The sequence below is a fragment of the Aspergillus flavus genome, chromosome 6 (assembly GCF_009017415.1).
Source record: "Aspergillus flavus chromosome 6, complete sequence".
In the NCBI taxonomy this organism is placed as follows: Eukaryota; Fungi; Ascomycota; class Eurotiomycetes; order Eurotiales; family Aspergillaceae; genus Aspergillus; species Aspergillus flavus.
In genome coordinates, this window is record NC_092410.1 from 382355 (window position 1) to 395915 (window position 13561).

Genomic DNA, 13561 nt, shown 5'->3' on the forward strand with positions numbered 1-13561 from the left:
GATTGAAGTCGACCCGACCCGGGGTTTCGCAGCCCTAGTCCTAATAGGTTAGCACTGCTTAGTCAGCTGCACCTTACCTACCTAGTATACCGACTAGCCTATTCCAGTCTAGTATAAAACCTTACCTAGACCAATTTTTAAAGCTCCATATTTCTACCAATTCTACTCCCCCTGCAGAATCGCGGGTTTGGGGCGGGTTCGGGTCGGGGATAGCGGTTTAACCGTACCACTCTAACTCTGATTCCCCAGTTACTAGGGTATACGGAGTAGGTGGATGTACTCCTGACAAACTTGCCCGCTGCAGCGATACCAGCCTCCGATTGGCTGCTTTGCATTAACTTTGGGCCTCTGCCGAGAACCGGCACTGTCATGCCATTCAGCAACGCGTAAGACCGCTATGAATGAATCGATCAGCTCAGCCGCAGAATGACCCACATGCACGCACGTAAGTAATGTCAGTATTCTAAACTATGGCTAGCGGGACCTCCCTGGATTCGGGGCTGCCGGTTTGGAATTTTTCTAGTTTTAGAATTATTGTTTTCATCTATATTATCAACAGTCCGGAATCGATTCTGCATATCAATTGTTGACTGATCGATGGATTTGATCCTAGTCGGGTTTTGTTGGGGTCTGCCAAGCCGATCTGGATAGGTAGTCAGTCTGCTGGTGGTAAACAACGTCAAATTGGTCTTGACATCTTACTACCGTCTCTGACACTTCGGAGCCAACCTTAAGGAGTTTTATTTGACTTGACCTTGGGATATGGCATAAAGTTTAAGTGGACTACGGCCTTCTACGTTTTGCAACTCCACACTGTCTCCTCTCATCGAAAAGAGAAAAAAAAAAAAAAAAAGCAGAACAAAGAAAGAAACAAAGTTCAGTAGTGAGGTTCATTTCCGGAAAGGGTATGTATGGCATTTAAAGAATTATGGCAAGGACGACATGACCCACTTCACTGGATATGTCGCTGAGCTGAAAGAGGATTTTCCTAGAATTACTGAAGCTTGCAGCACATAGCCGGGTGGGTAAGATCGTCATTAAACTAGGCGTCCTAAATTCAGTATCACAGCCATTCTTCCCATTTGGTTTAAACGAAGGTCGTTCGGATTGCCTCTCTCCAGTATGTATCTGCATACATTCCTTGGTTGACCACCATGAATGCAACTTCATGAACTTATTGAATTCCATTACGTTGAACACAGCAAGGTGGAGACACACAAAGTCCCAATTAGAAAGGAACCACATCAGACTAAATACTCGAATTGACAGTAAACGACGTACATTAGGGGTCGAGGAGTACCAAATCCGGGGGTAGAGAGCAAGAGCCGTGACCTACCATAGTAGATCCGCTCGGGCAGCTCACAACTGAAGTTTACCATCAAACTCCAATGCCATCCACACATCCACGTAGGGACCAGGACCAGCAATCCAAGTGTGACCAGGATAGGACACGGTCTTGTTCTTCCGGTAGACTGTTTGTCCATAGTGATCAGCATGCCAGATACGACCGTGTTCCTGAAGAGGTTGCAGTGGACAGTGCTCCAGGTAGTCCTCCAAACAGGCTCCTTGGCAACCTTTATGACGATCCCGGCTGCACTTATCTCGGAGTCTTTTGATCTCGTCGAGTGGTTCATTATAATATATCTCTTTCGGGGCCCACATGCCACCCTGACAAGTTTCGTTGTGCTCAGAGCTTCCTTGAGACAAGCATGTGTGCAGCTCTTTGAAGGAGTTGTCGCTATGGTCATGCAGACGGCAATCCACATTTGGGCCTGGTTGTATCAGTCAATGATTGCATGCGGTCGTGCTGAAGCCTGGCTGCGCGTACCTGCTATCCAAAATTGCATATGTGCAATATTCTGCTTATTTTCCAGAAACCGGAAATGAAACCCAGTCATGTTGAAAAAGTGTGCATCTTCAAAGTCTGCTCCCCACCAGGTGTCCTTGACCTGGATGAATTTGAGATCCAACGTACCCAGCCCCACATCATTCATGTCAAATAAGTTCTTGACGGGTACCTTTTCCTGGGGACACCACTGTCTTTTGAGTTCACCGTTATGCTTAAGGCGGAGGATGACGGCTCCGGTAGTCTCACTCACGGATAGATACTTATCCTTCGTAGTCAAACTGTACCTCTTTGGGAATTTTTTATTTCCTAGGGGTTTCCATTCCCCATCAATATCGGTAACTCTGCCGTAGAGTACCTTAATGCCTTCCTCGTTGTCGGGACGGAATTTGCTCCCGGGGGGATGGACCTCCACCCGGATGTTGTAGTTGGCAACCATGATCAAATCTCGACCGGCAGGATCGTCATCTTTCTTCATTTTTTTCGGATCCGGAAGGTATACCATCCCTTCGTTCCCCCACAAAGTCCCGACGATGCGGGCCCTCGGCGGAGGTGGCTGGCGGGCTTTATTCTTGTACAAAGCCACCTGTGGGTTTGCCTCGCGGTAATAATCTTTGACATTGTAGGAGATGGAGACAAGATCATTGCGACCATTGCCGCAAAAATCCCTGCCAAGTAAAAGATCGTCAGTCCCCTTAATTAAGCGACGCAAGGTGGTCAATGATCTGTCTTACCCAACAGCCGACCTTCCCGACGATTCCTTGGCAATATGCCACTTGGCAAACACGCCATGCTCGAGGTCGATGGGCTTGTAACAATAGATACCCTAAAATTCCAGTTTATTATTCTGTTGTTCACTACCAACGATCAGAGCAACGACTTACCTTGTTGGGGTTTCGACCTGATTGTTCCGGTGGCTGCAGGTTGGTTAATATGAGTCGAAGAACAAGTAATTAGAAGGAACGGAGAAAATGACACAAGTCAAAGAAAGGTAAACGAAAGGATAAGCACCATTGGAAGGGGACTACTGACATCAGTAGGTTTACCGTCATCGTCGCGATTCAGCGGTCCGAACAGAGAAACCAAGATCTCGTCGTTACCATCCCCTGACCGCGATTAGCTCTACCATCTTCGCTGCTCAACTACTTTATACACACCGTCAACATCGGCACAGGTTATGTAATGGCCCGGGCCATCCCCCCAATGCTGCAACTGAGTAGGTGTTCCATACTTGTCGAGCACATGGCGCCTCCACGTCCGTCCGTATATCGGATGGTTATCCTTGATATAAACCGTTATGGCCGTCGAATGGAAGGGCTCCATAGCTGCAACATAGGCAAACGTGTCACCACCAATTTTGCCGATGTCTGCGCTACCGGTTCCCCAGTGATCTCCCGATCCGGGACTGATGGAGTCATCCAGCTGGTCTGGAAGCCTCTGCTCTCCTGTTCCAATCTGTTCTCGTTTCCATCGGCCATCATCGTAGTAAAGCCAAGAAACACCCTCTCTCGAAGAGACCAGCAGAGAGTCGAGTCCAGCCGGTCCTTTGGCCCTATTATTCCGTGGTAATCAGTCAAATGTACACGGGAATACTATACGCGAGGAGAATAGGATAATCACGAACCTTCGAGCAGAAATCTCATGGATGATGGTAAAATGCTGGTCGTCCACGATATCACGTCGCCATTCCTTGCTATACCAGAGAATTATCGGTTTGTGAGAGTCAAGGCAACTGCTGTTTCCAAACTTACGCGTCAAGGGGCTTCTCAGGGGCCTGGAATCGGATGATGGGAACAGGAGTAGTCTATGAGGAACATTGAGTTTGGTAAGCTATACAAAATCAATGTATTTGCAACCAGCACAAGTAATTACCGACCTTGTCTTCCCGGCCGTGCACGACTGGAGCTCCGATAAGCTCGGGGAATGTCCTCGAGAATAGTTAGAAGGGACTTCTGGCTAAGCCTTGATAACACAAAAGACAACTACTTCATTACCTCTGCGTGAAATAACCTGCCTGCAGACGATGCATTGCAGGCCATCGGCCGATATAATGCTGAGTCCACTTGACGTCCTGCTCAAGCTTATCGCGACCGGGGTTTTCAAACCAGCTGATATGCCCGCCCTGCATATTGGCTTGGATCATGGTGTCTCCGAAGTCATGGCAGACCACAATATCCATCAGTCCATTCCGTGTGATATCCATGGGCACCACAGCCACAGGGGTATTTAGCTTAGCCACCTGATACACCGTCCATGCTGCGGATAGTCAGCATCCTCCATTCACAGTCATTAGGATACACGTATGGCTTACATTCATCACAAACTTTGACAATGACAAGGTTAGCGTATTTACCTTTTTTAAACATCCTGAGAGTGCCATACCATTTGGATCTGCGCTTGTGTTCCTAGGGTTGTCCAGAAATTCGATCTTTCCAGAGTTCAAGCCCGACCTGTATAGCTTTTGTTTCAGCAAAAACGTTCAATAGTAGCATTGCGGCGAGAAATCTTACGCAACCACCCCCGGGACCTTATCGGTCTCAGCGAACTTGAAGGAACTCACCCAGTAGCCGTCTTCGCGACCGTCCTGGATGGCTATCTTCGAGAACTCCGGGGCTCTACTGACGGGCATCGTGGATTCAGAGTGACAATGATGTGAGATAAAGTCTGAAGACGAGTCAAGGCAAAAACGTGGATTGTTTTACGATGAGTCTACACTCGGTGATTGGTCTCAGCGCAGGTCAATTATATATATCCGGGTTGAACGAGAGAGAATCCGTGCTCGAAACTCTATCATACTCTATTATGAAAGCCATACAGCGTAAAGCAACTAGAAAGCAACATTGGCTGTGCAGCCCTTCTACGAAACCGGTTAATGTTACATTTACTTGAAAACAGAAAGTCTTATACCCGTTTTTACCACGGTTGCGCTCAACATAGTAGTAACTGAAATGAAGGTACTAAATGAAGGTACTGTACGAATGAATGTAGTTACCACTAAGCTCAGTGTTGGGATTCTGTTATTCGTTTCATGTAGAAGTTCTACTGCAACCGTGACACTATCATGGTTGGGGTGCTGTGACGCAAGGGACATTCGATCTACATATTCCCTGCAGTGGAGAGCTGAATGAAACACCGGAGGACGGAGGAAAAAAAAAAAAAAAAAAAAAAAAAAAAAAAAAAAAAAAAAGGGAGAGAAGAGAAGGGAGTACAAAGCCTAGGAATGAACACGTTGTCTTCAGCGAACCCACATTCTACAATCAAGGCTCTGGTGACCGATCCAATGGTGAGCTATCATGTCCATGACATCAGGACGTCAAGCGTTTACTTCCGAGTGCAGAGATTCAAATACCACAAACTCATTTTGGTTGGCTAATTCACCGACTCTCACACTTGGCTCTACGATGCAGGGTAACATTGGCCTTCTCTGAGTCTTACAGGTAGCATTTGTAGTAACTGGGTCATCGACGTTGGCATTCGACGAGTTTAGCTTTTGCGGCTTCTGGATGATTGATTTTTGATATCAGATCTGGCCCTTCCACGTTCTTGTATGGCCTTGGGAATACCTGCGTGACGGAAACTATGCTGGATTATTGAACTAGGAAGTACGTTGGGAGACTAAGGGACAGGACCATGTGTTGCGTTATCAACAACACTCGTAAAGTTATTTGGCCGTAATTTCTCACAAGGAGACAATTCTTGTGGTATATGATCAAGACTAGAATACGTCACAAGAGCAAAACGACAGTTGAAAGATACCTTTCGACTAGCTGGGTATCATTCTCGAGTGTGGATTGGGACACATCGTAGATGTTGACGGTTATGGCTGCAGCTCCACCCTGCCCGTAACGAAATGTCAACTCGGACATGTTTAACTGCACGCGTCAAATCACCCGGTTTCTAAGCCAAGGATAGGGAGAGGAATGGATCGTGAGTTACTCTGCTCTACGCTATCGTCGTAAGCTCTTGTTACGTGGAACCTTTCGTCGATCAGCTAGACGACTTGCAAAAGTCTTGACATCAACGAAGACCCTCACCACCGCATTCATCCGGTGGACAGTCCTATAACAAGCTATATTAATCCGCCCAAGACCCTTTCGAATGAGCAAATCAAGCACTCTCGTCTTTTCCCTTGCAGTGGCACTCTCAGCCCACTATCATCGACACAATGGTCGATACGGAGTACGATGCTCTGAGTAAGGTGCCCATCATGTACTCGCGTGTCAATCCTCGATTAACGTACCTTAGTCGTGGGGTCCGGCCCCATCGGCGCCACCTATGCCAAGATTCTAGCTGACGCCGGCAAGGTTGTCCTCATGGTTGAGACTGGCACCCAGTAAGTCGTTCACGGGAGCGAAGTCTATTAAGCCAAGCGACCGGTGGAATAAAAAATGCTAATTCTGCTAAAGGGAAAGTAAGATTGCTGGAGAGCATAAGAAGAATGCTATCAACTACCAGAAAGATATCGATGCCTTTGTGCAGTAAGTGTACTTCTGTGGAACAAGAATTGAGTGGATGCTAATTTTTTTCCGGTACCCAGTGTCATTAAGGTAATCAGCTCAAGAATTAGCACCTTTGAGTGTATTTCTCTAACTTTCGATCTTCTCCTCTTTCAGGGAAGTCTACACTACACGTCTGTACCGACCAACAAAGCCGCCGTTCCTACACTGGCTCCGATCTCCTGGAAAGCGTTCGTCTCTGTGAAGTCTACAACGGTTCCTCTACCACTAACACTAAACAAGGAACGGCCAAATTTTCAACGGACAGAATCCCCGCCAGGATCCAAACGTAAACCTGGATGCCAATGGTGTGGCACGTAATGTGGGCGGCATGTCTACCCAGTAAGCATGGCCCCGAGCCTATTCTTATCATTTTCAGTTATCCTGACCTGGACAAGCTGGACTTGTGCGACTCCCCGACAGAAAGAGAAGGTTGAACGCAGCGATATATTCAGTGGTGACGAATGGGATAGCCTGTACAAGGAGGCAGAAAAGTTGATCGGAACCAGCAAGACTGTGCTGAATGACTCGATCCGGCAAGAATTGGTCATGGAGATTCTGAATGACGAGTACGGGAAGCGATCAGCCGAACCGCTACCTTTGGCTGCAAAGAAGAATGGCAGTACGGCCTACATCACTTGGTCATCCTCGTCAACTATCCTTGACGCGATGAACTGTAAGGATAAATTTACACTATGGCCCGAGCACCACTGTGAGAAGTTTGTAGTCGAGGAAACAGATAACGGGCCACAGGTCACCAAGGCTAAAATCCGCAAACTCGCCACAGATGAACTGATTACAGTTAAGGCGAAAGTATTTATCGCTTGCGGGGGGCCTATACTTACACCCCAGCTACTTTTTAATTCGGACTTCGTGCCGACAAAGCCCAACAGGGATCCCAGAACCCAAATACCATTAGAAGACGACGAGGAAGGCATCGCACCTCCGCCGGATATTCCGGAGTATCTCAAGCTTCCTGCTCTAGTGAGTTATATGCCGCGACTGTTTGTGGTGTATCAATTGACAGTCTGTTAGGGACGCTATCTGACAGAGCAAAGCATGTGCTTCTGCCAAATTGTTCTGAAAAAAGAATGGATTGAGGCAGTGGCTAATCCAAAAAAGAACCCTTATCAAAGCGATGGGGTGAAACGCAAAAAGTGGGAGAAGCTCAAGGAAGGGTGGAAGGAAAGGGTCCAGAAACATATGAAAAGGTTTAATGACCCTATTCCCTTCCCGTTCGATGATTTGGACCCTCAGGTTACTCTACCCTTGGACTATCACCATCCGTGGCATACCCAAATCCATCGCGATGCCTTCTCCTATGGCGCAGCACCCCCAGCCATTGATAAGCGGACCATTGTTGACCTCCGATTCTTCGGAACGGTTGAGCCGGACTGGAAGAACTATGTGACCTTTGAAACCGACATCAGGGATGCGTACGGCATGCCCCAGCCCACCTTCCGCTACAAGCTGAACGATGAGGATCGCAAACGGTCGCACCAGATGATGAAAGATATGGAAGAGGCCGCTGGTGCTCTGGGTGGCTACCTCCCAGGGTCGGAGCCTCAATTTCTAGCTCCTGGCCTTGCACTGCACGTCTGTGGTACCACTAGAGCTCAGAAGAAGGAGAAAGAGTGTGACCCTGATCCCAAAGAGACCTCGTGCTGCGATGAGAACTCCAAGATCTGGGGTATCCACAACCTGTACGTGGGTGGGTTGAATGTGATCCCTGGTGCCAATGGGTCCAACCCTACCTTGACAGCAATGTGCTTCGCCATCAAAAGCGCGAAGAGTATCCTTGAAGGGAATTCTTAGACTCCCCCTGCGGTGTGTTAAGAATGCTTATCTCGTGTTTTTTGTTGCCGTTTTGAGTTCCATTGATTTAGTCCCTACGCTCATTATAACGTACAATTTAAATGATATTGTCAAATACTATCTTTATATTCTGGATTTCTAGTATTATACTATATCTAAGTTACTAAATAGAACATTAGTTTAATTAATAAAATTAAATTAAAAGCTATGTCTAGGGCCTTGTTTAATAAACTTCAATGTCTATTAAAACAGATCTTTTTAATATACTTAGATTTAAGTATAGCAACGTTCGGTAAGTTTATCTCTAATTTATATATTTCTTCTCTATATTTCTCTATAGCTGTCATCGATCTGCACCCTATCTTTATACTTATAATAGCTCTTGCTATTAAAAACAGGATTATATCAATACTCTAATACCTCTTCCGCTTTTTGATCATAATAATTTTCACTGTGCAAATCCCTGGAAGCGGGCCATGCTTTCCCATGGTGAATCACACTTTTACGATTCCTGTGTACCCTGTGAAAGTTTCGGCCTTATGGGAAATTTCTCCCTGTGAAGCGCCATGTTGTGCAACATAATAAGCGCCCCTCGAGGATTCTTAGCATGCGGATGACTAGTCCTCGCGGAGAATCACACTTCTACATAACCATGAACACCTTGGGAGCGGTGGAGACGTATGGAGTATACTCCTCATTCGATGTGGACTTTGATTCAGGTGGTTCTTCTAAGTGGTGCCTTTTTTTGTAAACAATCATCTTCCAGGGATACCTGTGGGTCAGATTTGCGAACCACTAAAGCTGCCCAGAGTGACCAATGGCCGCATAAGGGTGAATAATAACCAAACCAATTAGTAAATGTGAAGAGGGATGCCGGTTCAAGCCAGTTAGTAATTGTCCAGGAGGGATACCGGTTCAGACAATTGCCAAGAGGGATGCCGATAGCAACTGAATATGAGTGATCACCCAAACAACAGGTAGCAATCTCTATGTCCTTTGCTAGGTAATATATGCTAGTTAATCCAGCTCTGGATCATAGTGTCGACATGATCGTATCTATTTACCTTTACATTCTAACCCAGGCACTGTGACTCGTGGCTGACAGCTGCCATGGTTATTTAATATGCATTTTCCATTCGAGATAATCCAACTTGTACAATTGATACCAGTCCGATTCTGTATCATCACTAACCTTTATTCTGCAGATCACGCTCTATGCCGAGATCATTCCTTCCCAACCTACTGCGAATATATCGACGAGGGGAGGTTTCCAAAGAGCAAGCGCTATCAACCGAGACGATTTAAAGAAACTCCGTCTGGTCAACAAAAGCTTCTGTCAAAGCGCTTCGCCTGCTCTCTTCCGACACGTTGTGGCGATAGCCGGCCTGTTTTGCCAAAACATAACTTTGCCAGCTCTAGCAAGGCTTGTGAACATTTGCAACAGTCCATATACCCAATATGTACTTCAAGTTGACGTCGGATATGGCCCGCTTTCATACAAGACAGAGGAGGCGATGTCATACGCTGAGGATCTTACAGCGTTGTTGTCGTATTGCTTGAATCGACTTCCCAATCTCAAATCTCTCAACTTCTGTGGTCCACCATTGATGTGCTTACCTCATGAAATCCTCAAGTCATCAATTGACACCGTCTTGAGATTGTTGTGTTATATGCCTCCCCGGCACTTGACCGAACTTGAACTCCAACTCCCAATGGCAAATGATTTTGCCCCACTGTTTGCTGGCCGTCATAGCACCCTTCCGATCCCCATTGGACAAACCCTCAAGCTTCTTCGTCATCTTGGATTGCATATCTACGCGCAAACCAACCAGAATGCCCATGCCACTCATATATTGAGGATCATTGAGCTTTCTATCAGCCTGACTTCCCTATCGATCAGTGGCACAAATGACCTTAGCCTTGATTCTCTGAAACTTGGCCCCGGAGTTCGCCTACAATATCTGTTCCTGGCCAATGTGAGTATCTCTTCCCATGGTATTCTCAATCTCATTGAGGAATTTAAGGATTCAATAGAGTCCATCGAGCTACAGAGTATAAGGATCGGATCTGGGTCATGTGACAAAGTCATTTCTTCACTCCGTAATTTGAGCGGTCTACATAATTTTGACGTATCCCAAGGACGTCGTCTCGGCTATAAATATAGGCGCTATAGCTCCTAATTCGCATTTAAAGTAGGGATTGTGGACTTGTGTACTTTATTTACTTTCTGTGTATATAGGCTAGTCTCATAGTGGCAAAGGGACACAGTTTGGTACCACTCTTAACAATCTCTCGTTACTACGGACTCTCGTTGCCTGCTGAACACATGCAGTTGAAATTGTATTTCTAGTATTTTCAAGGCTGTTTTGACAGTACCTTCCTCCAGAATTATCATCAGATGTCCCCGGGGCAAGGCAAGGTAGCTTCCTCTTCAAACAAAGTGACGGCACCCCCGCCTTAATTCCGCACCACCAGCGACCCAAACAACGACCACTGAAACCCTCTCGGTATCAAGCTGAGCCTTTTGTGGTAGTACAGACTGCAATGCGCTCTCCAATAAGGCTACGGCATGTTTGCTCTTGGCGGATGGGGAGTCGTAAAAGCCTGTCAGACGGCCGCCACTCACGTTCTCACTTAGAACTCCCTTCAATCCGCTTGCTCTATTCCCATCGTCCAATAAATTATATCCAGAATGCGCCCGGCCGGAGATGCAGACGATGCTGCAGAGCCGCCGACATCGATCAATATCGGCAAACACACTTTGGGGAGCGGCATACTGATGGGCGCTGCAGTGTCAATTCTTTACATCTCTGCGACACTAGAGTGGGCTGCAGCGCAATGGGATTTGACTCTAGATCGGCTGAATTTCATGTTGAATACTAGTTGTACTATTAGCGCATGTCATACCTACCCGTTTATACAACAAACAAGGCTAATAATTCCGTACCGTAGCTCGCCCAGATGACTCGTGAAAACGGCAGAGTCTGATGTTTGACGACCACAACTTTTTGAATCCGACCAGTACATTACATCTGTACAGACGCTGCATATGTGTACTGATTGGATCAAGGGAACACTATGGGATTGCAGGAATCTGCGAGAATAACCAGATGGAACTCTCAGGGCCACCGGATGCATCAAATGAGGCGTTAGATTCCTTCAAAGCACTTTGCGACGATGTCCTTGCCAACAGTAAAAAGTACTTTCAGCCATTACTCGATCGGATTGAGCGGAAGATTGAAGAGGTGAAAGGTCTCCGAGATGGCGTACGTTTCTCCTACCTATAGTATCTACTACACCTAGCCCTCAGAAACGCCCTGGATAGTGATCTCGATTCCAGCTTTTCAACGCAATATCTGCCAAGGACGCCTCGAAGGGCACCAAGTTAGCTAAGAACAGCTGTCGACAAAACCGATACATCCTTGTCTTCTCCGTTGTCACCGTGTTTTATCTTCCAAAGGACTTTGTAACGGTGCCTCATCCCTAGTCTTTGGATTCTTGTCAGCCTTTGCTAATTCGTCTAGTCGTTCTTTGAAATGCATCTCTTTTGACCCTAACGATGATTCCTCTGCTTCACAGACACCGTTCATTATCACCTTTGTTGCTCTTGCCATCGCAACATATATTATCGCCATTGGTGCGCTTCTTGTTGTTTGGAAGGATTACTAAGTAAAAGCAACAATGGAAGCTTGAAGGAAGCATTCCATGGGAAGTCTAGGTATACAAGCCCAGAATTTCGTGGGAACGAGGTTTCCTGGTCTATTGAGATGGAGGAAGTCGAAGAGGGAAGCTGGTGCATAAGCATTTGCTATTGGGATGCTCGAATATATTAGCCTCGAGTTCTCTCATTTCGAGCTATGGGTACATTCCTATATCTGAAAACCGCACTGATGCCGATGACAGAGAATATGAGGTAAGATTGCACCTTGTTAAAAATAGAACTTTGGACGAGGTCCCGTTCGACTGCTAAAAGGAATGAATATGGGACAGGAACAAGAAAACATTCATCCATGGCGCTATGACTACTGATACAACCCAATATGTTGGAAGTCAAAAGTCGTTGAGTGAGAACAATATGGTTTTATTATCAACCAGAGCCTCCATTTCCGAGAATAACCACCGATTTGTTCGTCTTCCCCTTGACGTACAAAGTATAGAGCCTGATAGCAGTAATAGCAACCATAAGTACCCATCGTCATCCGAGCATTTCCGCCTGACCCTCGGCTAGTTTGAGCGTAAACGCATGTGTTAGCTAATAGATCCTCTTCGGAACACCTGGTTCAGTCCAGCGAATCTGATCAATAACACCCTCCTCAGTAAAAACCTTCTCCAGACCCTCCCGATCCTCCTGGAAGTGGTCCCATGACTCGAAGTGAATTGGAATCATGACCTCAGTCCCAATGTCCCGCATCAATCGAACAGCCTGCTTCCCATCCATCGTGATCTGGAAGGTCCCAACTGGAAAGGTAAATGTCGCATTCCCTAGATTGAACAGGGACGCCGTGATATGCCATCTCTTCCCGATCTCTTGTAACTCGTCAATGTAGACGGTGTCTCCCGAGAAGTAGATCGCATTAGGCATCCCAGATTCAGCATTATTGCCGAACGAATCCGTTTCCAGAACAAAACCCGTTACCTCACCAACAGGAAAGTGCTTGCAGGGCGTACCGGTGATACGAAACTCCTTGCCGCCAATGACGGAGGTGACAGTTTGCCATGGGCGAAGGCCGATGACTCCAGGACGAGGAGAAAGATTCTTTGCCCCGTCCATGGTGGTGAAGACTCGGCGGCCATCAAGCAGCTTGCGGCCCTCTGGGTCGAGGTTATCGATATGGTCTTCGTGGCTGAGGAGCACTGCGTCGATTGGGGGCAGGTCGTGCAGTCGGACAGATGGGCCCTTTCGGTTGACGAGATGAGGCGGAGGCGGAGGGGAGGTGAGGCCCAAAGGAGAGAGGTCTGCATTGATCAATTCAGCAGTTTCGTCGTATGCTGTACCTTCCTCAGCGCCGAAGTAAGGATCAGTCAGAAAGTTGATTCCGTCAATGTTGAGGATCGCGGTTGCGGTGGTGAGGTGGGTGATGGTGAAACTCGACTTGGATTGAGGAGCCATGGTGAATAACCGAATGCTGGCAGTCAAGGATAAAATAAGCGCGTGAAACAGGAGTAGAGAAAGTGGTTACGGTAGGTTTGCGACGGGTTTATATGTCTGTTCGTGGTCTTTAGGCTCCATTATGTCGCAAGTCGGGTAACCGCTCGGTTACATCAAAAGACGGACCATCCCACCTCGACGAAGTGAGGACGGAGATGGCAATGAATCGAGATCCACCGGCATCCCTCTTAACCACATCTCGGACATCCCACTTGTATTTGTGAATTTGATAGCTTTCTAATTTACCTTAAATTG

At 46.9% G+C, this 13561-nt stretch overlaps 5 protein-coding genes across 5 annotated transcripts; 2 read left to right on the forward strand and 3 right to left on the reverse strand.

Moving 5' to 3' along the window:
• Positions 1–192: 192 nt before the first annotated feature.
• F9C07_2193846 (uncharacterized protein) lies at positions 193–5712 on the reverse strand (the record flags this gene model as incomplete). Its single annotated transcript, XM_071509399.1, has 13 exons — positions 193–905; positions 993–1772; positions 1829–2514; positions 2581–2672; positions 2731–2763; positions 2879–2952; positions 3004–3398; positions 3471–3539; positions 3598–3650; positions 3723–3774; positions 3841–4102; positions 4158–4237; positions 5603–5712. 12 exons carry the CDS (start codon positions 5710–5712, stop codon positions 1360–1362), a joined length of 2319 nt encoding a protein of 772 aa, XP_071367627.1. The 3' UTR covers positions 193–905; positions 993–1359.
• A 24-nt stretch (positions 5713–5736) lies between these two features.
• Positions 5737–8292, forward strand: F9C07_2167177 (putative pyranose 2-oxidase). The gene is made up of 8 exons (XM_071509333.1): positions 5737–6039; positions 6092–6179; positions 6253–6324; positions 6384–6393; positions 6460–6533; positions 6586–6684; positions 6741–7326; positions 7378–8292. The coding sequence occupies exons 1-8, from the start codon at positions 6012–6014 to the stop codon at positions 8155–8157; spliced, it is 1737 nt and encodes a 578-aa protein (XP_071367628.1). The 5' UTR covers positions 5737–6011; the 3' UTR covers positions 8158–8292.
• A 1353-nt stretch (positions 8293–9645) lies between these two features.
• F9C07_2285764 (uncharacterized protein) lies at positions 9646–10007 on the reverse strand (the record flags this gene model as incomplete). The annotated part of the gene is made up of 1 exon (XM_071510780.1): positions 9646–10007. One exon carries the CDS (start codon positions 10005–10007, stop codon positions 9795–9797), a length of 213 nt encoding a protein of 70 aa, XP_071367629.1. The 3' UTR covers positions 9646–9794.
• An 842-nt stretch (positions 10008–10849) lies between these two features.
• On the forward strand, positions 10850–11644 carry F9C07_2235171 (uncharacterized protein; the record flags this gene model as incomplete). Its single annotated transcript, XM_071509965.1, has 3 exons — positions 10850–10980; positions 11228–11423; positions 11498–11644. The coding sequence occupies 3 exons, from the start codon at positions 10850–10852 to the stop codon at positions 11642–11644; spliced, it is 474 nt and encodes a 157-aa protein (XP_071367630.1).
• Positions 11645–12409: 765 nt separating this feature from the next.
• Positions 12410–13267, reverse strand: F9C07_7993 (putative Zn2+ dependent hydrolase; the record flags this gene model as incomplete). The annotated part of the gene is made up of 1 exon (XM_041286994.1): positions 12410–13267. The coding sequence occupies one exon, from the start codon at positions 13265–13267 to the stop codon at positions 12410–12412; it is 858 nt and encodes a 285-aa protein (XP_041149646.1).
• Positions 13268–13561: the final 294 nt, after the last annotated feature.